Below are 27,339 nucleotides of genomic sequence, written 5' to 3' on the forward strand. Positions count from 1 at the left end.
CAGAGCTGGAATCCCTCCCAGCAATCTCAGCTCACACACACACTCACACACACTCACATAGTTACGCATACACACTCACACACGAGCCCTTTCCCCCATCCTATCCCCACAGCTACTCTCTGGGTCTGCCCAGCTGGCCCTTCTACCAGCCTCCTCTCAGACAGCCCTCACCCCACAGATCCTGCACCAGCTCTCTCACCGGCAGGCTCAAACCAGGTTCCTCAGCACCTGTGCCCCGACCTGGCTGAGAGAAGGCTCAGCTCCTCTCATCTCTAACCTGGAGGTCCGGATGCCCACCACCACCTTGCAGGGCAGCATCTTCAGGGTGTGGTCATGAGTCCCTCAGGCTTCATGTCCAGGCTCAAAGGACACCTGCCTGGTCACCCTGGGGCAGTCCAGTGCAGAGTGACAGGGACACCGTGGGTTATGTGCTCCAAGGAGAGCAGGGCTCAAGGAGTCACCCCTAAGCAGCCCACAGCCCCACTGCCTAGGGCTCCCCCCAGCGTCAGTACAGGGCCAGAAGCCATGCCCAGAGCAGCTGCACCACAAAGGGGGGCCTGCTCACTGCCTATTGCCCAACTTGACTCTGCTCTAAATGTCGGGTGCAGGGATGCCTCTGAGAGTGGGCAGGAAGGGGCTCAGCTTTGAGGAGGAAGCCCTTCCTAAACACCCGCTCCCTGTTGGGGCACCTCGTCTAACCACACGTGACTCTCCCCCTGCGGAGGCTCTGGGCCAGCCCCAGCAGTCCCCATCCTCACTGCCCCTATGACTTCCATGTCCACTGTCACAGTTTCTCCATGGAGACCCCCAATGCCCTGCTTCCAAGCCTCACCTCATCTATCTGCACTTGGACAGATGACCATGGTGGGCAGCCAGCAGGCCCACCCTCACCATGACCTGTTCCGGGATCCTGCCAACCAGCACCACCTGCTCACCAATAGCTCCTGGCCCCAGCTTTCTCCTGCAGGAAGGAATGCCCTCTTTTCTGTACCATCAGTTGCTCCCTGTTGCTCTCTCACTTCCCCTCACCCAGAACAGGGTGTGGGTGGTGGGGGGCACCCTCACCCATGCTCCTGTCTTTAGGGTGTCTCTATGCTGAAATTGTACCCATGATAGGTTGTCCTGTGTATTACTTAAAATATGATTTTATTGATTTTAGAGAGAAAGAAGGGAGAGAGAGAAACATAGGTTGGTTGCCTCCCACATGCACCAACTTGAGATTGAACCCAAAACTTGGGCATGTGCCCTGGTCGGGAATCAAATCGGCAACCTTTAGGTGGATGGGTCAACACTCAACCAACCGAGCCACACTGTTCAGGGCTGGTCTGTGTGTTTTTAATTTACTTGAGTGGTGCTGTACTGACCTTTTCTTCCGGGTCATGCTTTTGGATCAGCCTGTTTTGCTATTTGGCTCAGTTCAGGCATGTCTACCATCCCCTCTTCTCAGCCTTCCAGCTCCCTGGAGAGGGGAGGGGCTCCAGATTGACAAGAGGCAGCAGCACTTGGCTCTCTGCTCCTGCAATCCTGTATTTGAGCTGTGGCCAGTACAAAGACGTGTATTCTGCCCTCCAGGACAGTGACGGGGACATGGCTCTCTGGGTGGCTCTGGGTGCCTCCACAACCCGTTTCCTGTGGGGTAGCATGTATGCCCAGGCCCTGGCAAGAGTGCCTCTGAGGGCAGACAATGGAGCCACCTTCCCTCTTACTCCCCCGATATAATACACACCAGCACTCTGATTTCTCCTTGTGTTCTTGTGGTGTGTTCACAAAAGTTTTCACAAATGTACTTCCCTCTGTTAAGCAGATAGTTTTAATGTTTACATCCTTAATTTCAGCATTTGCATGTATCAGGTGCTCAACAGGTATTTTAATAAGTGAGTGAATGAATAGAGGACTCTTTTTTTTAAAAAGGCCTCTGGGCTGCACACCCTCTCTCCACTCCTCCAGGGGTCTGCACTCCTGCTCTCAGCTGACCTCTCCCCTGACCTGGGGTCATTGCTCCTGCCCCCGCCCCAGCCATCTCCAGGTAGAGCCTCATTCTCTGCATCTCCTGAACTGCTCTGTACAGTGCTTTTTCAAATAATTTACCAAAAAGAATGTGTAAACAAGTGAACTTTCTCCACCACCAGCACATTTTAAAAAAGAGAAAAAAGGGAAAAGAAAGAAGTGAACTTTCTGAGAACTTGCCTGTCCGCAAATGCCTCTGTTCTGGTTTTTCTGCAGGCCTGGCGAGGCACGACTCCTAGGTTGGAGATGGCAGTCCCTGCCCTTGAAAGGTATGGCTCCACGTTAGTGGAGCACCCCCACTACTGACGATGTCAGATGCCTATCCATCCTTCTCCAGGCTCCATGTGGAGTTAGGAATGATCTGGATGGCAGGTAACAAGACTCAAACAACATGAGTTTAAACAAACAGTTCATTTGTTTTCAATACTTGGAAACACACACATGCCAGAAATAGAAGAGGCAATATGGGAGTAGCTCAATGATGTCACCAAGCCTTTTCTATTTTTGCATCTTCATTCTTCATGCATGGCTTCCATACTCATGACCCCGGGATGGCTGCTGCAACTGCTCCATCATGGCCTATATTCCAGGCCAGAAAAGGGTGGAGGCGTAGAGGTGATGAGCAAAACAGGCATTTTCTTAGTAAGCTCTGCCTTTTCATTAGAGAAGGGACCCTCTCCATAGGAATTTATCAGCATATCTCCTTGGCCAAACTATCAGGTGATCTCGTGGCTGCAAGATAGCCAAGGAGAAGTTATTTATATTTTACTTGCTATATTTTTATTTCCAATAGTTCACTTTTCCTTTTATTGTTACTTTTCCATTGATTCTATTCTTATTTTGTGTAATTCCTTCACAAATCTTTCTAAGGAGCTAATGATTTTACTTAAAACTCCCTTCTGTGTCCTGAATTACCTCTATTTCTTCCAGCGTCATCTTTTTGTGTATCTCCCAAAAGCATCCAGAGTAATTCTATAACCACATTTCACTTCTGTCTAAAGCCCTTGGAATCCAGAAAGGCAAGACATCTTTTCAGACTGAAAGAAGGACAGAGAAGCCACTCAGAGGAGCCTCCCAGCCAAGTCTGGAAAAAACATCAGCCCTCAAAGCATAAAAGCAGCATTGCAAGATAAACTTCAAATTGAAAAAAAGACAATCCATATGTTGATAATAGTGAAAAGCCCATGAAGGGAAGTTACTTTGCAGAACAACATACAGTAACCACAGCTGGAATGGCAGGATTGGGACTTTGCCTGGAGAGCTCCTGGTGCCCACATAGAGCCTTGCCCAGGACCCACCTCAGCAGCCCTGAAGGGCAAACAGTACATGTTATTTTTTTAACAATACATGTTATATGGTCCTGGATCAGGAAATAAAAAACAAACAAGCTAAACAATGAGGTTTTTCCTCCAAGTTCAATTGCTGGGAGTCATGTGGGTGAGTGCCCATGTCATGGGAAGATGCACTGAGAGTGACAGGTTATGTGTTGGAATGGACCAGAGGCTTTCAAAGGGTAAAACAGATGTGTGTTTTTAGAAAGAGGACAAAGCAAACATGAGTAAGCTAACAGTGGGTGAAGTGAGTACGTGATCTGGGCTTGCAGGAGGCAGACAGGTGCCCCCGTTCCCTAGCCAGAGGCACATTGTAGCCGGAGGCTCATTTTATATAGGCCAGAAATTCTCATTCATAGTTGGAGGCGGAATCACATGGAAACTGCACCTGCCCCTGTGACAAAATGCACACGGAGGCCCTGCAGGCTGCGGCCCTGCTCCAGTTCCTGCCCTCCAGGTGCCCAGATCCCAGCACCTGTAATGCAGACACCAGCCTGCTGTGCTGGTCTCTCTTCTCATCCCCAAAGTCATGCAGACAAGCAGCAGCCCTCTCACTGTCCACTCCAGTGTCATCAAACCACAGCAGCACCTATGATTCCCTCCTCTGGCCTTCTCCCCGCTCCTCTTTCCTCTCCTCTTCTTCCTCTGCCCTCCCCTCCTTCTTTTGCCTTCCCCCTCCTCCTGCTTCCTCTTCCACGCCCTTCCCCCTCCTTTTTTCTCCTCTCCACTCTTCTCTCTTGCTCTGGGAAGGGCCTCTGCCTACCCAGCTAATAACCACAGCAGGAGCCTCTGGGCTCCTACTCCAGCCGTTTCCATGGACGAGGGCCCAACACAAACATGGATGCTGCAGCTCCCCTGCCAGCCCAGGACCCCCCACAGCACAGGGTTGGTGGGCAGATGAGGTCATTGCCACAGGGGCGGTAGGGGGAGGAGTACAGATATTTGTTTGGTCTTGTTACCATGGAAACCTGCTAGACCCCTCCTCCACTCCACTCAGTTTGCTGGTTCAGAGGACTAAGCTGCCCCAGGCCCCTAGCTCCATCTCCCACCCTGGCCTGGCCCCACCCAGAACCCAGGGCTGCCAGGGAGCAGCCATAATGGTCAGCCCCACCTCCAAAGAGTGGGGAAAGTGAGGCCTGGGAACCAGGCAACCAAAACACTTGTCCCCAGACAAGTATCCCTCTGTTATTGTCATAATTAGCTAGTTTATTAATAATAATAGGAAACAAGCAAAGGGAAGGCCAGACATTATAAGCATGATCATCTGGGCAGCTTTACCAGGAAGCTACAACTTCATGCTCCCCAGGGAACCACCAGTCCCTTCCCTGCAGATAATGGGAAAGGGGTTGAACAAAAGGGGAAATGGACACATGTACAGTGAAGCTGGGGTGATGTAGGTAGGGTAAGGGGTTGCCTATCAGTCTAGCCTGGGGAACAATGGATTGGCCCATCAGAAGCACATGAAATCTTGGAAAGTTGGTTGGTCAGTATAAAGAAGCTCCTGGGCTGCCTCCACACCTGTAACCAAACAGTAACCAAGACCAATCAGAAACCCCTCTGAGCAGCCTCCCAACCTGAGCCCTGAGCCCTGAGCCCTGAGCCCTGCAGGCTCCTCTTCTTTTTCTCCTCACCCACGGGGCCTTGCCCGTAAGCTGCAGGTACACCCTGTCCTCTGGAACTTCTTGAGGCCTCTTGCCTGCTCCCCCACAGACAGGAAGCAGTCTCCTAGGGGTCTCTGCCCACCAGGCAAAATGTGGTTGGATAAGGCAGATCTTCCCTACCTGAGGTGCTGGGCCAAGCCAGCAGCAGCTTTTCAGGTAGAGGAGACCAGAGGTGGGGCAGAAGGCCAGTCACAGGGCAAGGCGAGTGGCCAGAAAGAACAGCAACAGCCCAGCACTTCATCCTCACAGTACACACACACACACACACACACAGGCGGATACATGGACCCAGCCCCCCCCCCCACATGCTCACACACATGTACACACACAGACATAGAAACACTCAAAACTAGCCAGATGCACAGGGCAGAACCACCACACTCAGGACCCCAGGATCCAAGGAAGACCCAGGTGTCCAGAAATGGCTCCTTGGCAGGGGGGGCACATGCCCAGGCAGGAGGAGGGTAGACCCTGGTGGAGGCTCTGCACCAGCCTGTGCTACCCAGAAGCCCTGCTCCCTTCAGAAGCCTGGCCCCTGCCCTCTCACACTGGGTTGATTTCAGCTACAGTTTCGGCCACAATTTCCTAGGAAGAATGGCCCCATTCAAGCTGCCTGCTCCCTATGCCCAGGCAGCTCACAACCCCCTCCCACCAGGCACACAGACCTGAGACCCCCCCACTCAGGAGGAAGCTTTGGTCTTACAATGTGCAATGAGGAGGAGCTGACCCCTATGTATCCCCCAAGTGGTGGGATGCCCCAAGCCCCCCTCCACCCTGCTGCCCACTGCCCCATCCCTCATCCACAGAGCCAATGCCCAGCGGAGGGACCTCACAGGGCTGCCTAGTGGCCTTCAGTTTGGCAAAGATCTGTGCCAGGAAGTACACCTCGGGCTCCTCATGGCAGTGTCCCTGGGCCGGGGGGGGGGGGGTGCGGGGGGGGTACTGCCACCCTCTGCCTGGGCATGGATATGAGGAGGGTAACCCCACATTTTTCTCTGGGGGAATTAGCAGGTTCACATGGGACTGGAGATGGCCTGCCACCGAGGGTCCAGCAGGACACAGCACAGCTTTGGGGGAACACATGAGGTAGTTCGAGGGAAGACAGAGACCAGCAGTGAGGCTAAAGGGGCCTGGGGACTGGGGACCAATGAGGGTTGTGTGTTGTGCCCAGAGAACCCCAGGCTTAGAGCAGGTGAACAGATGGACCCATGGGCCCTGTTGGGGACCCGCTGCTGTAAGGAGCTGTGAGAAACCTGCTTCTGGAAGAGGCTGCAGCCTCAGAGCAGGAGGGAGAGCAGGCTTAAAGCACCCCACCCCCAAACACTCCTGGGGAAGGGAGGAGGCAGGGGCAGGTGCCCAATGTGCTGGAGGTGACTGCACCTCCAGCATTCTGGAGGCCTCTCCCCACTGACCAACAAAGGACATGGGCCTTGAAGTGCGGAGGGAAGGTTTGCCCAAGAAATTGCAGTCTTGTTTCCTAATGATCAAGGGAAGGTGTGTGTCCTGCCCTGCCTGCCTACCCGAGGGAGAGCTCAGACCTCCTAACCAGGGACCGGGCCTGCCCTCACCCAGGGCTCCATGGTTGCCATGGGTAGAGCTGTGTCCCCCAAAATTCACATCCACTTGACACAGTGTGGGACCTTAGTTGGAAATGGGGCCTCTGCAGATGTACTTAATGATCTCCAGCTTTGGGGAAACAAGGGTCTCAAGGCTCAGTCACCAGCTTGAGGCTATGCTAAGCATTGACAGTGGGCAAGCTGAACGTGCTGGGCTCCTGGGACCCCAGTGACGGCAATGTGAGAGGGACCATGCAGCCACTCAGATAAGGATCCCAGATAAGGTCTCTGCACCTGAGAGCTGTGGCCTCTCCAGGTATGACCACAAATAAACCACCATCCCACATATGGGTCCCGCTGTGCTGTGCTCGGGCTTCAAGAACACTCAGCTCCCTCCACACTCTCACATCAGGATCCACTGAAACAAGTTTTCATGTTTCTACCTCAACTCTTCTCTGTCCTGCCCAAGTCCCTACTTATTAGGTGTACCAGTTAATAATGCGGATTTTTTTCAATTGATGGAGTTACACATGTTGATATATATGCATTTGATATTTATGCTATTTTGTTGTATTGACAGCAAGCTTCAAAACTTCATATGTCAAATTTGCTGAAGGTGTTAACATCATAGATATTTTTAAGCTTAAAAATGTCGAATTTCGTGCCAAAAAAAGAGGATTTGTGGGAAGTTTTAATTCATTACTTTATTTTGAAGAAAAGTGCTGCTGAAAGTTATTGTATACTTCGGGAAGCTTATGGTGAACATGCTCCATCTCAAGATACTTGTGAACGCTGGCTTAAACGCTTTAAAAGTGTTTATTTCAATGTGAAAGACAAAGATCATCCAGGTCAACCTAAAAAGTTTAAAGACCAACAATTACAAGCATTATTGGATGAAGATGCATATCAAACTCAAAAACAACTTGCAGAAATTATTGCTCAGCAAACAATTTCCAGTCATTTACAAGCACTAGGAAAGATTGTAAAGGAAGGAAAATGGGGGCCACATCAACTGAATGAAAGACCAATGGAAAACTGAAAAGTCATCAGTAAAATGTTGCTTCAACGGCATGAAAGTCTTTTTTGCATCGAACTGTGACTGGCGACGAAAAGTGGATTTATTTTGAGAATCACAAAGGCACAAAATCATGGGTTGATCCAGGTCAACCATTAACATCGACTGCAAGGCCAAATCACTTCAGAAAGAAGACAATGCTCTGCGTTTGGTGGGATCAGGAATGTGTGGTGTATTATGAGCTTCTAAAACCAGGTGAAACCGTTAACACTGATTGCTACCGACAACAAATAATCAATTTGAACCACACTCTGATTATAAAACAACCAGAAAGTGCCAGAAGACACGGCAAAGTAATTTTGCTTCATGATGACACACCATCACACACTTCAAAACCAGTTAAAAACATGTTAAAAGATCTTGCCTGGGAAGTATTAACCCACCCGCCGTATTCACCAGACCTTGCTCCTTCAGATGACCACTTGTTCTGATCAATGGCACACGCACTTTCTGAGCAGCACTTCAAAACATACGAAGAAGTGGAAAATTGGGTCTCTGAATGGTTTGCCTTAAAACAAAAAAAGTTCTATTGGAACGGTATCCACAAATTACCTGAAAGATGGGGGAAATGTGTAGCTAGCAATGGACATTACTTTGAATAAAGCACTTTTGATGTTTCTCTTGAAATTATCGTGTTTTCTTTGATTACAAAATCTGCATTATTAACCAGTACAATAATCTGCATTATTAACCCTCCTCCCTCAGCCACTCCTCCCTCAACCCTCCTCCCTGGGCCCTCTTTCCTCAAGCCCTCCTCCCTCAGTCCCTCCTCCCTCAGCTACTCCTCCCTCAGGCCCCCCTCCCTCACATCCTTCTCCCCCATACCTCATCTCAGGCCCTCCACCCATAGGCTCATCATAACTACTCTGAAGTCATCAGACTGAGTCGGGCTATAATTTAAAATACGTTTATTTAGTGTTTCCATTTGTTTCTGATTGTGTTACACAAAGCCGTTAAATAAATACATTCTCCTAGTCACTCGAGTACACACCTACTCACTATATAGATGAGGTAGAGAAGTGGGTAGGCTGGCGGGAGAGCCTGAACACAGAGGAGTCAAGTGTGAATGCCCCTCCTCCCAACCTCCGGACTGGCTGAGCCCGGAACCCACATTCGAGGACCTGGTGGGGAGCAGGTGGCCGGGACCCGCCTGGCCCTCAGCATGGCTGCCCACCCCGCAGCTCCTAGAGAGGCTGACCCCGGGGCCCTGGCCCCACTGCAGACACGTTGCCTTCAGAGACCCTCCTGCCACACGAAAGAGAAGCACGTTTAGGAGAGACTCCATCCGCGCGAGTTGCTTCTTTGTTTAGCAAGACATTCTGATATATATTTATATATGAACAAGCCAGCCAGCAGACATTTTCAGTCTGCCTTGTTTTAAAAAATACTTTTCTTAATATTTATGACAAAAATAGCTAAATGTGGTATTTAATTTAAAAAATATATATCCTTCTTTTGACTTGCCACCTTTCCAGACCCAGTAGTGACTGGCTACAGTCTTGTCGTGGGAGTGTGCTGCTCCACCTGCTCTGGGCCCAGCGGGCAGGGATGCATGGGGATGACCAGGAGGCACCCCAGCTCACCCCTTATCCAGCCAGGCCTGCAGAGATGAGGGGCAGGTCCACATCTCCTGCCACTGAGGAGCCCACCTGGCTCCCTTCCAGGATGGGCCTCCACAGCAGTTATTCACGGTGTGTTCTCTGAACCACAGGAGAATAAACTTTACTATTTACACTATAAAACAGGAACAAAGAGACCCACATCAACATAAATAGGTTTTCTTTTAAAAACACAGTTCCCTGGGGTTCCTGGAGCCCCTGGGACTCCAAGGAATGCCCTAGCTCAGTAGTTCCTGCTTCCACACTGCCTGCACCCTTGGAGCACAGCTGCCAGCTGAGCAGGACAGGCCCAGGGCAGAAGCTCCAGAGCCAAGGCTGCCATTCACGTCAATGCGGGAAGGAGAGGCCCATGCTAAGGAAGGGCACAGGGTGGACCAGGTCACAACCCAACCACTCACAGACCACACCAACATACACACACGGGCACATGCGCACGCACATGCACACATGTACACACATCACCCGTGCTTCCACACATGTGCATACATAATGCATACAGCAGAGGCATGTGCTCAGATGCACCCATCCATATAAGCACGCACACCCACGAACACGTGCATATGTTCACGCACTCATGTATGCATACATGACATGTGCTTATACACACGTGTGCAGTCATGTATGCATACACATCACACATGCAACTTATACATGCACACGCTGCACAAGCATGCACACATCACACACAGAGACATACTCAAGCACACATGCACACGTGTGCGCACACTAACACCAAACCAGGTCGGTGTAGGCCATCCTTTACTCCTTCCGGCAAAGACAACAGCATGGCCAAGGAACACAGCCTTCCATTTGCCAAATCCTAGCCCCAAACACACTCCATCACATCTATCCCATCCTGCTTCCCCCACAATGACACAGAGCAAGCTGTGCCTTCCTTGTGAAATAAACGCTCAAGGGGCTGGCCCTGCCCCTCTGCCCATGCATACCCCTTGGGGAAGGCAGGCCAGCCTTGCCACCCCAGGCTCCAAAATCTGCATTTAGGGGCTGGAGTGCAGGACCATGTGCCCACATGCTCGCTTCCCAGAATGGCTTCCCTGGGGGCAGCAGCCGGGACCTGACTTCCAGAAGCCCTGAGGGAGGTGGCCAGACACATCTCGCTTTAATTCTTAGAGCAACGACAGCAATGTCTCTCTTGACTTAGTGGTTTCAAACACAAAGCAGATAAGGCAAATAGACGGGGGCGGGGGGCGGGGGGAGGAAGGGGCCCCTACAGACTGGGAGAGCCACAGCCTGGAACATAATGGGGACAAAGAAAATAATTATTATATATTAGTTAAATTAAAATAAGTTAAAAGTCACTGATATTACTCCAGAGAGAAGTGCTTGATGTCAGAGGGAGCAGCAGCGCCTCCCCCTCACTGGCTGTCCCTCTCCTAGTGGTTTGACTCTAACCAGAGCTGGTGGAGGGCAGCCAACAGGCTGCCACAGAGGCCCTGTGTGGTCATGAAGGTGCACCCATGCTCCTCAGAGGGAGCCCAAGTGGTGAGGGGCACTGAGACACAGGAACTGGACTCTTAGGACAAAAAGCATCAGTGCAATGCTGTCGGGTTCCGGGGAGGGAAAAGCAGAGGGTATGCAGAGGTCAGACCAGGCTGGGCTCCTGCCCCCACCTCATGCTCAAATGTGCTGGGAGCACCTAGCCCAGGGCTCAGTCTGCAAGTGTAGATGCCTCTGCTGCACACGCTGCCTGCACCTCCACAGCAGCCTGGCCACCTGGCGCTAGCCCTTGCAGGTGTAGACCTCCTCCCGCTGTGTGCACTGCCTGCACTCCACGTAGCAGCACCAGCGCACCTGGCACTGGCAGGGCCGTGTCACCACTCGGCTCTGTGTGTTGTGGCCTCGCCCACAGCAGATGCTCTCGCAGTTCTTCTCGCGATGGCACCTGCGGCCAGCAGTGCCTGGGGAGAAGCGGCCGGCCAGGCAGAAACTGGGCGAGTCATCCAGGTGCACAAGCTCTGGTGTATGGGGTAGCGGGTCACCACCTGTGCCCGAGGCCCGGCCCCTGGGTGGTGAAATGGCGCCTGCCTCACCAGCAGCCTCGTTGGTGGTGCTGCCCACCTTGAGCGCTGTCTCATACTTGTACTTCAGGCGCTTGCCCACCTCATGGAAGGGTGCCAGCTGCCGCCAGCACGTCCGCACAGTACAGGAACCTGACACACCATGGCACTTGCACGTGGTCTCCACCCCAGCCTTGATCACCTGGAGAGAGACAAAGGAATGTGAGCATGTGGGCCACACCTGGCAGAAGAGACCAGACCCCACGAATCACCCCAAAAGGGGCTGAAACTGGCACCCACCCTAGAACCAAACCCTTTGGCCCCAAACCCAGGCTCCCTGGCTTACATACCCATCCCACTGCCTTCAAGCCACAAACCACCTCGTACAGAAATCCTATGGCCAGCAGCATGGCCTCCAGAGCAGCCACCACAGCACCTGTGGCCCTTCCCGCCCAGATGTTCTTCCCTGTGTCTAGGGCTGCCCCTACACGGGCAAGGCAAGCCACCCTCCAGCCCCACCATCAGCACCCTATCAGTCTACTCTCTGGAGTGCTCCACACCCAATGGGCAGGACTAGCCACTGGCACCTATAACTCAGCTGACCACGTCCCTGCCTGAGCATTGGGACCTGGTACTACTGCACATATGAGTGCCACCCAACCAACACGGAAGGGAAAGCAGCTGGCCAGGGCAGGAGCAGGTGTGGCTCAGCATCAAGCTGTGTTCAGACTCTGGGAAGCTTCCCAAGACCCAGACCGGGTTCTTCCACTTCCAGGACTTGGGTGTCACCTGAAAAGTCAGGAAGTCAGGCCAGCTGCCCCACTGAGCCTTCTGCCAGACTGCCCACACAGGGGTCCCTGGAGGGATGTGGAGAGGAAGGGCAGGGAAGCCCTCCCAGTGGCCCAAGCCAGGTGTGAGCTCCCAGGGAGGGCCACCTGAGGGAATTAAGAAACAGCTACTCCTTGGCCACATAATGATACTTTGCTGAGAAACATGACAAATTTAATTAGAACACTACTTACCCAGGCCTGAAGCTAATGGAGCACTTTCATATTCTGACTTTTCATTTATAGCTCACAAAAGGCAAGTACAAAGAAAAAAAAGGGCTTGCCTGAAGGATTTAATCTCCCCACAACCTCCCCAGAGGACTGAAGGCGGGAAGGAGCTCCCATCCATGACTCAGAACTCCAGCTAGTCAATAAAGAGGCTCAAAGTAGGCTGGCTCTAATTACATTCCCCCAGGCCTGGGCTCCACATTCCTGGTAGTCCCCTGCCAGTCCCAGGCAATGGCTGAGCCTGGGGGGCATTTGGTGGCCCAGGTTGCTGGGGACCTAAGGGGGCAGGGCTCCAACCACAGTTGGGACTACAGGTACAGGCCTGATGCCTACACCAATGTTGAGGACCCAAGAGCCAAGGGACTGCAGAAAGGGTGAAGAGTGGCAGGAGCCAGCTCCCCCCAGGCCCAGTCATACTTGCAGCCCGCAGCCCCAGAAGGGCCCAGCCAAAACACTAAGGTACTCCTTTTCCTGAGTCTTCTGAGCTGAGTTCCTCAGAAGAGAGTCCTGGCCACAGATGAGTACCCTAAGCAGAGACACTCCCCAACACACACTTGGACCAGCTGCACCCAGGCCTTCCCTGGGACAGTTCCCAGACTGCCTCCACCTAGGTCCCTAGGAACAAGACCACATGCCCCTCAGCTCTGGCAGGCAGGGCTCTCAATCTGCCATCCTCTTGGATAGATGCTACCCATCCCAGAGATCCTCCTGGTGGCCTTGACACCCAGGGCCTGACACAGATCGCCCCATACCCACCTGACTCCTCCCCAACCAGTAGAAAGTAGGCCTTCCAGTTTTACCGCTCTAGGAGGGACCTCCACCACCACCACCACTACCCCATGGCACCCCTCCCCCACCCTGCTTGCCTTTACACCCACGAGGTTGTTGTGGAAATCCACACGGGCACGTAGGTCCTTGCTCGACCGCCGGCCCAGGAACTCCTTGACGAACTTGCTGCTGTACTTAAGGTTGTCTCCGCAGCCACCCCACTGCCAGGCCTCCCGGTTCTCCAGGTCAGGGGCTTCATCACAGGTACAGCGCTCCATGCGGCCTGCGCTGCAGGCCTTGGCCAGAGCGTGGGTCAGGCCAGCTGAGGAGATGGCGTAGAGGAAGGCAGTCTCCTTGAAGCCTGGGCAAGGGGGGCAGGGGGAGGGGACAGCAGGGCCGGTCAGTGGTGGCACCAGCAGCAGAACCTGTCACTATGTGCAGCTGAACCATGCATTCCTGATGAAGCCCCAAATCCTGGACTGCTGGAACCTTCCTGTGATCAACCTGGCGGGGAGGGGGAATACCTCCTGGGCTGAGGGCTCTCCTATGTGTGGGGGCGGGGGGTAGAGATCCAGAGGTACTGTGGCCTTCATTTTGCCTGGTGATCAGAGACCCCATCCATTCAGGTCTTTTACCCACCAGAATGGCCTGGGGCCCTAGGAAAACCCCTGCCTGTCCCCCGTTTTTTTTAACAAGGTCATCAAGAGGCTCAGATGAGAGTCCCCAGTAGCTCCCACATGCAGAGGGAGACAGGAGAGATGAGGCTCTGTGCTCTGGGCACCAGCTGGACCCCTGCCATCCCTATGGGCGCTGAGCCTTGGCCACAGGCATGTGGGAAAAGCCATCAGAGCTGCCTGAGGCCCTGGCAAAGCTGCCAAAGGCTCCTAGTTCTGCCAGCAACAGTTCAGGCCTGTGTGGGGACAGGGCAGTTGGAAGGGGCTGGGCAGGAGCTGGCTCTGGGATCTTTTCCTATGCCCTCAGCTCCTCTACCCTGACCTGGACCCAGTGCACCACACCTCGCTTGAGCAGGCTGGCCCGGTAGCGGCCCTCTAGGGTGCAGTTCCAGCGCTCAAAGCGGAACTGGTACTGGCACTCGAGGGCGCTCATGCTGACCGCTTCCACCAGTGTCTCCGCCACACCCGGGTCCCGGCGGCACATGCGCCGCTGCTTCCGCTCCAGCTTCAGCCGGTCGCAGGCCTTGTAGTGTGCCTGTACGGCTGCCTCGGGCTCCAGGGTCAGCGGGAGGATGGTCAGGGGCTCGCTGCCGGTCAGCCTGCACACAGAGAGCCCAGGGTGAGCACCGTCCCAGAGGAAGAGCCATCGCACACACCCGGGCAGGGCTCAGGAGGCCAGGCCTCAAGGAGGCACATACACTACACCCACAGTCTTGCCCGTTTACCCAGCTGGAGGAGCCCTGCTCCTGGATGCCCACCTCTGCCATCCCCATGTGGAGGTGGACCCTTGGGAGGTCCTTGCCCTCCAGCAGCCTGTACACATGGCCCCAGGTCCCAAGGGATCTCCCAAAATGCCTGCGCCAGAGCACCTCCCAGCCCGGGACCCACGTGCCACTGGGAAACCGGCCCCTTTCTCCTGTAGCTCCACCCAAGGCCCTGGCCCACGGGGTCTGTAGCCTGCTCTCTGTCCTGCTGCCCTCCACCCCCACCTGCTCCATCCAGGGACTGACAGGCCTGGCCTTCTGTCTGCTATGGCCTCAGTGTCCCCAGATAGAGCAACTGTACCTCTGGGCCTCAGACATGTCCATGCCCAGTCACATTCAGACCCTTAGCATTGGGAGGGAGAGATGCCCACCAGGACAGGGGCAGGACTCAGAGCTCCCATTCGAGCATCTTTGGAAACAAGCCTCCCACCCCAGCCCACCCATGGGGAGCATGATCCCCTCACCATGCCCCATCCTCCCTCCTGCTGCCTCTCGAAAGGCCACTCAGGGTTACAGTGGCTACCAGGCTGACTCCAAGAGCCCCAGCTTTCTATAGGAGGAGGGATGTGGTGGGCCCTCCTAGAACCCCACCTTGTGGCAGCCCCCCAGCAGTGATGCTCCTCTGGGGATAACCCAGGTACTGGCTTTCAAAGTCTCCCTGCCTCCGCTCCCTCTTACCTCCCACCATATACACCCCAGCATGGCCTCTCCCAGGCCTTGCCTGGGTGGGGGCCTCTACCCTGCTGAGGGCCCAGTGGGACTCCCAGACTCTGAAGAGACAGGGCCTGCCTCACTCATTCCAGTCAACTCCCCAGACAGGAGGTCCAGCAGGGAGCCAGGCAACACTGCAGGGACACCAGGGCAAAGGCCCCGGGGTGCAGAGAGGAGTGGCCAGTACATGGGAGCAGTCACCCTTGGAGGATGAGGCCACACAGGCAGGCCTCAGACCAAGGATGTGCCCCTACACTCCACCCCTTCCACACTCTGGCTCCATTAGAAGACACCCCTCTCCACCAAGCCTGGGCCCTGCTCTCCATGTGCCCAGACCGGCCTGGCACCAGAACAGAGCGCTGGCCGTGCCCCCACCAGCTCCAGTCCCAGAAGACTTCACTGCAGGGCCCGCTCTCCTAAGTGATGCTCTGAACCAGGAGCCCCCTTTGCTCCCCCCACCCCATGCACAGTGGGAGGCCAGCATGGACCCGGGCTGGGGGAGAATCCCAAAGGTCCCTGAGGCACAGGAGGGGCCTGGAATGGGTGGCCCTATAGTGCAGACAGAGAGACAGCAAGGTCTTTGAGGAGAAGTCTGTGCGCTCTGAGCTGGAATGCTGTGCCAGAGAGGAGGCGGTGAAGGACAAAGCCAGCCAGCCAGTGACCTGCATCCCCACTGCTGCCGCAGGGTTAGTGCTTCATTCCTAAGGGCACAGGGACTGCCATGAGTGGCTTCGTGGACTTCCAAGCCTCCTGCCCAAAGACAGCTGCTGAGGCAGACGGAGAACAGGCTGGGGCCCACAGACCCCAAGCTTGAGGCTGGAAAAGCCATGCTCCCCACACAAAGGCAGCTCACACAGTGGAGACTTGTCCCCAGACAGGAATGTCAACAGCTGTGCCCAGAACGGGTGCCAGGCAGCAGAAACCCTGCAGCCTCCAACCTGCACGAGATTAACCAAGCTCCAGGCGGTGCCAAAACATTCCAGCATCCAAGAGGACCCCCCAAAGGTGGGGCCAACGTAGGGGGATCTGAGGCCAGCCTAGAGAGGGCAGCTGTGAGAATGTACAAGGAAAGGGAAAGGATGGTGGGCCACAGTGTCCCCCAGTCCAGAGAGGCTGAGGACAGGGGTCCCAACACACCCAGGGCCACAGTGCTTTCTAGTTCAGGTAAGGAGAAGGCCAGAGTCCCCCTACACCCAGGGGGGCCTCCCATCCTCACTGCACAAGGGCAGGAGTCCCCTACCTGAGGTTGTACCCGGTCTATGCTATACATGGTGGCCGAGGGCAGGTGTCCACCCATACCCAGGGCCTCCTCATGCACACTGCATCTAGGGGCAAGAACAGGAGACCTCTGACACCTAGGGCCGACTGTGTCCATACTACACAGGCAGATTGAAGGCAGGGTTCCCCATGCACTAGAGGTGCAACCACACTGTTCTGCTCCCAAGGCAACCCCTTCCCAACTCTCTGACACCAGCACCCAGATGGTCCCTACACCAGACCCCCTACACTGCCAGGGTGCGTTCAGTGTGTGGTCTGCAGATAGAGCAACTATCTGGGGCTCACAGCCTGGGGTGCAGAGGACAGACCCTTGCGGAGGTGTCGGGTGGCAAGATAAGTGGGGAGAAGATGTTCAGGGTGCAGGAGGACTGGTTTCTGGGCGTAGCAGAATAAGTCCCAGTGACAGGAACCAGGGATCCAGGACAGAAACCCCAACACCAAGAGTAACCACAGCAGTGCTAGAGGAAAGATGAGAGGTTTATAAAACACTCCTAGAATCAGGAAGTCTTTTCTCAGAGTGAATCACAATCCAAAAGACCTTGAAAAATTAATAAATTTTACTCTTAAAATAAAAGAATCTCTGCACAGTGAAACAGTAGCATAGTTTTAAAAAACAATGGCCAATGGGAAAACATATTTGCCAAGGCTATTTCAGATAAGGTTTTAACCTCCAAAATTTACAGAGAACTCATACAACTTAATAAAAGGAAGGTAAAGGATCCAATAAAAAAAATGGGCAAAGGACCTAAATAGACACTTTTTGAAAGAAGACATACAGAAGGCTGAGAGACATATGAAAACATGCTCAAAGTCACTAATCATCTGAGAGATGCATATCAAAACAACGAGATACCATCTCACACCTGTCAGAATGGCTACCATCAACAAATCAACAAACGACAAGTGCTGGCGAGGATGTGGAGAAAAAGGAACCCTCGTGCACTGCTAGTGGGAATGCAGACTGGTGCAGCCACTGTGGAAGACAGTATGGAGTTTCCTCAAAAAGTTAAAAATGGAACTCCCATTTGACCCAGTGATCCCACTTCTCGGAATATATCCCAAGAAACCAGAAACACCAATCAGAAAGAATATATGCACCCCTATGTTCATAGCAGTACAATTTACCATAGCTAAGATTTAGTGCCCATAAGCAGATGAGTGAATTAAAAAATTGTGGTACATCTACACAATGGAATACTATGCCACTGTTCAAAAAAAAAAAAAAGAACCTTTACTATTTGCAACAGCATGGATGGAGCTGGAGAGCATTGTGTTAAGTGAAATAAGCCATAGGGAGAAAGATAAATACCACATGATCTCACTCATTTGTGGGATATAATGATCAACATAATTTGATGAACAAAAATAGATCCAGAGACAAATGGCAGGGGAGAGGGGGGAGGGGTAGAGAGCAACCAAAGGACTTGTATGCATGCATATCAGCATAACCAATGGACACAGACACTGGGGCGGTGGGGGCTTGCCCGGAGTGGGAATGGCTGTGGGTAAGGGGTCAATTGGGGAAAAAGGAGACATATGTAAAACTTTAGATAACAAATGTTTAAAAAAAGATTTTAAAAATTAATACTAATGACAGCAAAAAAAAAAAAAAAAATAGGTAAGAGTCAAAAAAAAATGTTGCAACTCCAATCCCAAACCAAGGGCCAACTTCCTTTTGCTTGTGTGCTTGTGCATGTGTGTGCATGTGCACGAGTGTGTGGATCTTTTCCTAAAGATCTATAATAATAAAAGTGTAATATGCTAATTAGACTGGACAGCTGAACAACCTTCTGATCGTCATTCTGGACATCCTTCTGGATGAAGCCGCAGCGGCGAGGGCCAAGGCAGAGGTGGTTAGGGGTGATTAGGCAGGCAGGCAGAGGGGTTAGGGGCATCAGGCAGGCAGGCAGAGTGGTTAGGAGCGATGAGGCAGGCATGCAGGCAGGCCAGTGGTTAGGAGCCAGCAATCCCAGATTGCAAGAGGGATGTCTGACTGCCAGTTTAGGCTGATCCTGCAGGAATCCCTGAGGGATTGGGCCTATACCGGCAGTCAGACATCCCCTGAAGGGTCCCGGATTGCAAGAGGGTGCAGGCTGGGCTGAGGGATGCCCCCCCACTGCATGAATTTCATGCACTGGGCCTCTAGTCATTAATAAAAGGGGTCAATTTCAGAGGACACAGGATATGAACATACAGTTCAAAGGTAGGAAATATAGCTGCTGTTAAAACTTATAAGAGGCCCCACCCCAATCAAAGAAACAAAATAGCCCAGCTGCTGTGGCCCAGTGGTTGAGCATCGACCTATGAACCAGGAGGTCATGGTTCGATTCCTGGTTGCCCCGGATTGCCAGCTCGATCCCCAGTGTGGGGCATGCAGGATTCTATCTCATCATTCTGTCTCTCTCTCCCTCTCCCTTCCTCTCTGAAAATTAATAAAAATATTTTTTTAAGAAAAGAAAAAGAAACACAAAATAAAACTATATTGATATGTTATTTTACATTCATCAGATGAGCACAAATTGGTGTCTGATAAGATTATTGTCCAAGGACAAGTAGAAAGAGATGTGCTGCAGGAATATGTTCCAAGACCCCCAGTGGATGCCTAAAACTGCAGATTGTACCAAACCCTTTATATACTGTGTTTTTTCCTATACATATACACCTATGATAAAGTTTAATTTATAAGTTAGGTGCAGTAAGAGATTAACAACAACTAATAATAAAGTAGAACAATTATAACAATATGCTGTACTTAGTGTATGGCCTCTCTCTCTCTCTCTCTCTCTCTCTCTCTCTCCAACCAATTTGATCACCAACACAGGGAATCTGTGACTAACAGGTGGGGAGTATCTACAGCACAGAAACACTCGACAAAGAGACAAGTTATGGCCCGGGTGAACAGAGCGGTCAGTGTAAGAGTTCATCATGCTACTCAGAACGTCACACAACTGAAAACTTATGAGATGCCTCCCGGCCAGTGTGGCTCTGTGGTTGAGTGTCAACTCATGCACCAAGAGGTCACCCATTGGATTCCCAGTCAGGGCACATGCCCAAGTTGTGGGCTCGATCTCCAGTGGGGGTCATGCAAGAGGCAGCCAACTGATATTGATGGTTCTCTTTCATCAATATCTCTCTCTCCCTCTCTCTCTCTCTTTCCCTCTCTCCCTCTCTCCCTCCCACTCCCTCTCAAATCAATAAAAACATATTTTTAAAAATTAAAATAAAACTTATGAATTGTTTATTTCTGAAATTTTCCATTTAAAATTTTCTGACCATAGGTAACTGGAACTGCATAAAGCAAAACTGACCCTGAATTAAGGGACTACTATACAAAAGACTGGAGACTGACTGAATAGCTGGGATCCACCCCTCTATGGCAAATTTGGTCTGCCTGCCTCAATGTTGTGTATGTGTTTGCGGACATATGGGCAACCCAGGACACAGATGGCCTGGGGCAGAGGAAACACTCCTCTCCCTGCAGCCTGTGAGCTTCTCACACATTGTGCTGTGCACGTGTGATCTATCCATAACAACAACGATCAGCATACAGCAGGTGGCCCAGGTGAGCCCCCCAACCCTACCCACTCCCCAATGCAAGCTCTCAACCCTGCATGCTAGCCTGGGCAAGGAGCCTCTGCCCACTCAAACTGCCTCAGCCCAGAAAGTGGCCAGGTCTCCTGGCACAGTACAGGCCTGCCCAGCCTGCCCAGGCCACCAGCTGCTCAACGCAGCTGCCACCCCCTGCACCACCCCTCCTGCCCCCTAACACACACAGCCAAAGCAAACGTTTGACCCAGGACAGATGAGCTCACAGGCCTACATAGACAGCCCGTGGAGGCAGTAAGCCCAGGCTGCCCACAGGTGGCAGCCCCTTGACAGACAACAGAACCCCTCCAGCCCCGCTTCGTCTGGCTGACCACCTCTCAGAGTGCTGAGCCCACTTCCCAGGAGGAAACAACAACAAGGTCTAAATGCATTGTACCATACTCAGGGATTTTCTTTTAATCTTTAACATTCTCATAAGATACAATATGTCCAGGAAAGTGTGGACCACAGTTCTCACTCAAAAAACAGCCAAATATTTAATGGAAAATTAATATGTATATTTCTTAAACTATTTTTAAAAACTGAAATGGAAGGAATGCTTTCAAACTCATTTTATGAAGCCAACATTACCCCGATACCAAAACAGATAAAGACACTACCAAAAGAAAAAAAGAGAGACGTACAGGCCAGTATCCTTGATGAACATATATGCAAAAATTCTCAACAATATATTAGCAAACTGGATTCAACAGTACATTAAAAGACCTTCACCAGTTCTCTCAGTGGTTAGAGCATGGGCCCATGGACTGAAGGTTCAAAGGTTCAATTCTGGTCAAGAGCACATACCTTGGTTTCAGCCCTTGTCCGGGAAGTGTGCGGGAGGCAATCAATTAATATGTCTCTCTCATATCAATGTTTCTTTCTCTGTGTCTCTCCCCGTTTCTCCCACTCTCTCTAAAAATCAATGGAAAAAATATCCTCAGTTGAGGATTAACTAAAACAAACAAACAAAACCCACTACATCAGTGGTTCTCAACCTTCCTAATGCTGCGACCCTAATGCTGCAGTTTCTCATGTTGTGGTGACCCCCAATCTCACTGTTACAAATTGAACATAATTAAAACATAGTGATTAATCACAAAAACAATATGTAATTATATATGTGTTTTTCGATGGTCTTAGGCGACCCCAGTGAAAGGGTCGTTCGACCCCCAAAGGGGTCGCGACCCACAGATTGAGAACTGCTGCACTACATTAAAAGGATTATACACATGACTAAATGGGATTTATACCAGGATGCAAAGATGGTTCAATGTGCATAAATCAATTAATACAACATATTACATTAACAAAATAAAAGATAAAACCCATCATCTCAAGAGATGCAGAAAAAGTATTTGACAAAACTCAACATCCTATTATGATAAAAACTCTCAACAAAGTGGGCATAAAAGAAACATACCTCGACATAATAAAGGCCATATAGGACAAATCCACAGCTGACATCATATTCAACAGTGAAAAGCTAAAAGCATTTTCCTTAAAGTCAGGGACAGGGATCCCCATTTTTATTGTTTTTATTTAACACAGTATTGAAAATCCTAGCCACAGCAATGAGACAAGAAAAATAAATAAAATGCATTGAAATAAGAAAGAAAGAAGTAAACCTCTCATTATTTGCAGATGACATGATGCTATATATACTACTAGAAAACACTAGAGACTCCAATAAAAAAACTATCAGAACTAATAAATGTCTTCAGTAAAGTTGCAGGATACAGAATCAATATACAGAAATTGGTTACATTTGTATGCATCAGTAATGAACAATCAGAAGACATATTAAGAAAACAATACCACTTACAATTGCATCAAAAAGTATGAAATATCTAGGAATAAATTTAACAGAAGGGGTAAAATATCTGTACTCTGAAAACTGTGAGATAATGAAGAAAGAAATTGAAGACATAAATAATTGGAAAGATATATCTTGCTCATGGGTTGGAAGGATGAAATTGTTAAAATGTCCATACTACCCGAAGTAATCTACAGATTCAATGCAATTGCTATTAAAATGCCAATGGTATTCTTGTCAGAACTAGAACAAATTATCCTAAAATATACATGGAACCACTAAAGACCCTGCATAACCACAGCAATCTTGCAAAAGGACAAAGTTGGAGGTATCACACTACCTGATATCAAACTATACTATAAGACTATACTAAGCAAAATAGCATTGTACTGGCATAAAAACAGACACATAGACCAATGGCACAGAATAGAGAACCCAGAAATACGCCCATCCCTACATGTAAATTAATCTATGACAAAGGAGGCAAGAATATACAACGGGGTAAAGACAGTCTCTTCAATAAATGGTGCTGGGAAAACTGGATAGACACATGCAAAAAAAAATGAAATTGGACCACTTTCCAACACCATATATAAAAATAAACTCAAAATGAGTTAAAGACTTAAATGTTAAAATTCTTAGAAGAAAATATAGGCAGTGAACTCTTTGACATCACTCTTAGCAATATTTTTCTATATATCTCGTTGAACAAGGGAAACAAAAGGAAAAATAAACAAATGGGATTACATCAAACTAAAAGGTTTTTGCACAACAAAAGAAATTGTCAACAAAATGAATGGGAGAAGATATTTTCAAATAATACATACAATAATATCCAAAATATATAAAGAACTCATAACTCAACACACAAACACACACAGACACAAACCAATCTGATTTTTAAAATGGGCAGAAGGCCTAAATAGACATTTTTCCAAAGAGGACATACAGATGGCCAACAGATATATGAAAAGATGCTCAACATCACTAATCACCAGGGAAATGCAAATTAAAACCACAATGAAATATCATTTCACACCTGCCAGAATGTCTGTCATCAATAAATCAACAAACAAGTGTTGGCGAAGATGTGGAGAAAGGGAACCCTGTGCACTGCTGGTGGGAACGCAGATTGGTGCAGCCACTGTGGAAAACAGTAGAGGTTCATCAAAAGATTAAAAATGAAACTGCCATATGATCCAGCAATTCCCTTTCTGGGTACTTATCCAAAGAAAACAAAAACAGCTATTTGAAAAGATATATGCACCCCTATGTTCACTGTTGCATTACTAGTAATAGCCAAGATACAGAAGCAACTTAGATATCCATCAATAGATAAATGGATAAAGAAGATGTGCTACATATATGCAATGGAATATTATTCAGTAATAAGAATAAAAATTTGTTATTTGTGACAACATGGATGGACCTATATGGTATTATGCTAAGTGAGATAATTCCGACAAAGACAAATACCATATGATCTCTCTTATCTGTGGAATATAAAAACAAAATGAATGATCAAAACAAAAAGAGAACCAACTGATGATTGCCAAAGGGGAGGCAGTGGGGGTCAGAAAAAATAAAATAGCCAAAGCAACTTAAAAAAAATGAAGTTGGGGGGCTAACTACCAATTTCAAGATTTATTAGAAAGCTTTTATTTATAAGAAAGTATAGTGTTGGTGTCAACATAGACAAAAAAATCAAAGGAACAAAATACAAAGTCCCAGAAATAGGCCCACGTATAGTATATGGGAAACAGATTTTGTTATTAAAGTTGCAAAGGCAATTGGATACAGAAAGAATATTTTCTACAAATGGTACTGGAGCAATTAGATAGCTATATGCAAGTAAATACTTTCTACTATATACAAATATTCACATATTAATTCAATATGAATCATAGACCTAAATATAAAGTCTCAACTTTAATACAGGAAGGAAAGAAGAGAGGGAGGTATGGAGGTAGAAAGGTAGAGAGGGAGGGAAGGAGGGAGGGAGGAGGGAGGGAGGAGGAAGGGAGGGAGGAAGAGAGGAAGGAAGGAAAGGAGGAAGGAAGGAAGGAAGGAAGGAAGGAAGGAAGGAAGGAAGGAAGGAAGGGAGGAGGAGGGAGGGAGGGAGGGAGGGAGGGAGGGAGGGAGGGAGGGAGGGAGGGAGGGAGGGAGGAAGGGGCTTGTGCTCAGGGGCTCCTGAATCCTTCCCTGCAGAGGTCAGTGGGAACCACCGTCCAACCCCTGCAGTAACCGCAGGAGGCACAAACATCCTACAGAAAGGGTAGGAGTTTCCCCTTTGCCAGCGAAACTCTCAACATAAAAGGAACATACCTTCCCATTTGCTTCACAGTGTCTTTCCATAAATGAAAGTTCTTAACTTTATTGCACCTAAATTTTTAGCCTTCTCCTGTCTATGTTACCTCTACCTCATTTTAGAAACCCATCCCTATTCTAATATCATGAATACAGTTCCCTAAATATCCTCCAAAAGCTCCCCTTCTCGCTGTGCACCAATGCTAGGAAGTGAGGACCCCTGCCTTGTTGTATCCCCTCCACATACACAAGCTCACAGAGGGGGGGTTGGGGGAGGAGGGTGCCCTAAAGGCTGGCAGAGCACTACAAGGCTGAGACTGGGAAAATGTGCCCGCAGAGCCAGAACACGCTCACTGCTTAAGAGAAAAATACCATTTTGCTTGAGGGTCTGTTAAGAGAGCTGGCATCACCCACATTCAGACAAGATGGCAACAGGCATCCATGTCTACTCCTGGTCTTAAAGAAAAGCTTTTACCATTTCACTGTTAAGGATGAAGTTCACTAAGTGTCTTCCCTGTATCAAGTTAAAGAAGTTCCCTCTGCTTTTAGTTTGCTAAGAGCCTTTTAAAAATCACAAATGGATGTTGAACTTCATCAAATGTCATCCCTGCACCTTTTGATATGTGACTTTTCTCCTTTGATCTGCTCAAGTAGGGAATTCCCACACTGGACACCAAGTGATCCTGGAATGATGGATCTTGGCATTGCTTTGTCTGGGCCTTTTGCATCTGTTTGTAATTTTCTTCTCTGTGTTCTTCTTGCTGAGCTTAGGTACCTTAGTGAATGTTCTTTTTTAAATTTCCTGGAAGAGTTCTGTCAGATTAGAATTTTGTCTTCTTAACTATTTGGTAGAACTTGCCATAAAGCCATGCGGGCTGACCTTTTCTTGATGGAAAGATTTCTTTTCTGGTCCAATTTCTCTCTTCTGTTTTGTTTTTAAACAGCTTTATTGAGATACTAGAGGCCAGGTGCATGACATTCGTGCACTGGGGTGGGTCCCTCAGCCCAGCCTGTGCCCTTTCGCAGTCCAGGACCCCTTGGGGGATGTCCACCTGCCACGGAGGCAGGAGAGGTTTCCACCACCGCTGCTACACTCGCCAGCCATGAGCCCGGCTTCTGGCTGAGCGGCACTCCTCCTGTGGGAGCACACTGACAACCAGGGAGCAGCTCCTGCATTGAGCGTCTGCCCCCTGGTGGTCAGTGTGCATCATAGCAACTGGTGGTTCCACTGTTCGGTCGATTTGCATATTAGGATTTTATTATCCTGTCTAATAATAGACAGACATGGTAATTAACCGTAACTTCGCTACCCTTCCCATTGGCTAATCAGGGTGATATGCAAATTAACTGCCAACAAAGATGGCGGCCGGCAGCCAGGCAGCTGAAGCGACAGGAGGCTTGCTTGATCCAGTGATGGAGGAAGCCAACGTTCCCCGCCTGCCGCTGCCCAGGTCTGAGCTGCAGTCTAAGAAACATTGTTGCAATTATAGAAGCTAAACAAGCTCCAGATACCTGCTTTCAGCCAGCTTCGGCCTCAGAGCTTAGAGCGGCAGTGATGGCAACAATGTTTCAATTATAGAAGCTAAACAAACTCAGATACCTGCTTTCAGCCAGCCGCAGCCTCAGAGCTGGAGCCGGGCCTCAGAGCTGGAGCCGGCTCTCAGCTCCAGTGAAGCTATAGAAGGTAAATAAATCCCAGAATAAAAAAACCAAAAAAACAAAAAAGAAAAAACAGAAAAAAAGGAGAGGCTGGGAGCTTCAGTCACCCACCAGCCTGAAAACGGCCCTCAGCCCCTCACCCAGACTGGCCAGGCACCCCAGTGGAGACCCCCATCCTGAAGGGGGTGTGACCAGCTGCAAACAGCCATCATCCCCTCATCCAGGTTGGCCAGGCACCCAAGTGGGACCCCCACCCTGATCCGGATCACCCTTCAGGGCAAACCAGCCGGCCCCCACCCGGGCACCAGGCCTCTATCCTATATAGTAAAATGGTAATATGCAAACTGACCCTAAGAGCAGAAGGACTGGGAATGACTGGTCACTATGACACACACTGACCACCAGGGGGCAGATGCTCAATGCAGGAGTTGCCCTCTGGTGGTCAGAGCGCTCTCACACAGGAGGAGCTCTGCTCAGCCACAAGCCAGGCTGATGGCTGCCAGTACAGCGGTGGTGGTGGGAGCCTCTCCTGCCTCCTCAGCAGCGCTAAGGATGTCCGACTGCAGTTTAGGCCTGCTTCCCGCTGGCAAGTGGACATCCTCCAAGGGCTGCCGGGCTGCCAGAGGGATGTCTGATTGCCATCTTAGGCCCAATCTCCCGGGGAGCAGGCCTAAGCCAGCAGGTGGTCATCCCCAGAGGGATCTCAGACTGCGAGAGGGCACAGGCTGGGCTGAGGGACCACCACCACCCCCCCCCCCCCCCCCGCGAGTGCACAAATTTTTGTGCACCGGGCCTCTAGTATAGAATAAGTCACCATAGAATTTAAAGTACACAATTCAGTATTTTGTAGGATATTCACAGATATGGGCAAGTTTTAGTATATTTTCATCATCTCAGAAAGAAACCCCTTACCCTTTAAAAATCAACCCACATTGCTCCCCCTGCTCTGGCAATCACTAACCCACTTCCTGTCTGTGGATTTGCCTGTCCTCGATGATCCATAGAGTGGAATCACACTCTGAGGCTGTCACTGAGCAGTGTTTTCAAGATTCATCCACGCTGCAGTGAGTGTCTATGCTTCACCCCTTTTTATTTTCATACAGCGTTCAATTGTAGGATGGAGCACATTCTGTATTCCTTAGCTGACAGACAAGCAAATGTGTTCACTCTCAGCTCTTATGCACAATGTCACTATGACCACTCACATACACATTGGTGCTTGGATGTATGTTTTCATTTCTCATGGGTATGTCCCCAGTGGAACTGCTGTGTCACAGAAGAAATCTGTACTTAATTGTGGGACTGCCAGTGTTTGCCACAGTAGCCTCACCATTTACATTCCAGTGCCCCAATTTCTTTGCTTATTATGGTATCAGTCAACATTCTATCTTGAACTTGTTTCTGATACTTTTCAAGTTTTCTTTATTTCTGAATTTTCAGATTTATTGGCATGAA

The 27,339-nt window shown here is 50.0% G+C and overlaps 1 protein-coding gene across 1 annotated transcript in view; it reads right to left on the reverse strand.

The window, feature by feature from the left end:
• Positions 1-8,521: 8,521 nt before the first annotated feature.
• WNT9A (Wnt family member 9A) overlaps positions 8,522-27,339 on the reverse strand; it is a 29,764-nt gene continuing 10,946 nt past the window's right edge. Inside the window, exons 2-4 of the mRNA XM_036313849.1 lie at positions 14,107-14,363; positions 13,189-13,451; positions 8,522-11,469 (exon numbers count right to left, since the gene is read on the reverse strand). Of these exons, the coding sequence (XP_036169742.1) occupies positions 10,990-11,469; positions 13,189-13,451; positions 14,107-14,363 (1,000 nt within the window). The 3' untranslated portion in view covers positions 8,522-10,989. The remainder of the gene's footprint in view (positions 11,470-13,188; positions 13,452-14,106; positions 14,364-27,339) is intronic.

This window comes from Myotis myotis, unplaced genomic scaffold, assembly GCF_014108235.1.
Source record: "Myotis myotis isolate mMyoMyo1 unplaced genomic scaffold, mMyoMyo1.p scaffold_m19_p_6, whole genome shotgun sequence".
In the NCBI taxonomy this organism is placed as follows: Eukaryota; Metazoa; Chordata; class Mammalia; order Chiroptera; family Vespertilionidae; genus Myotis; species Myotis myotis.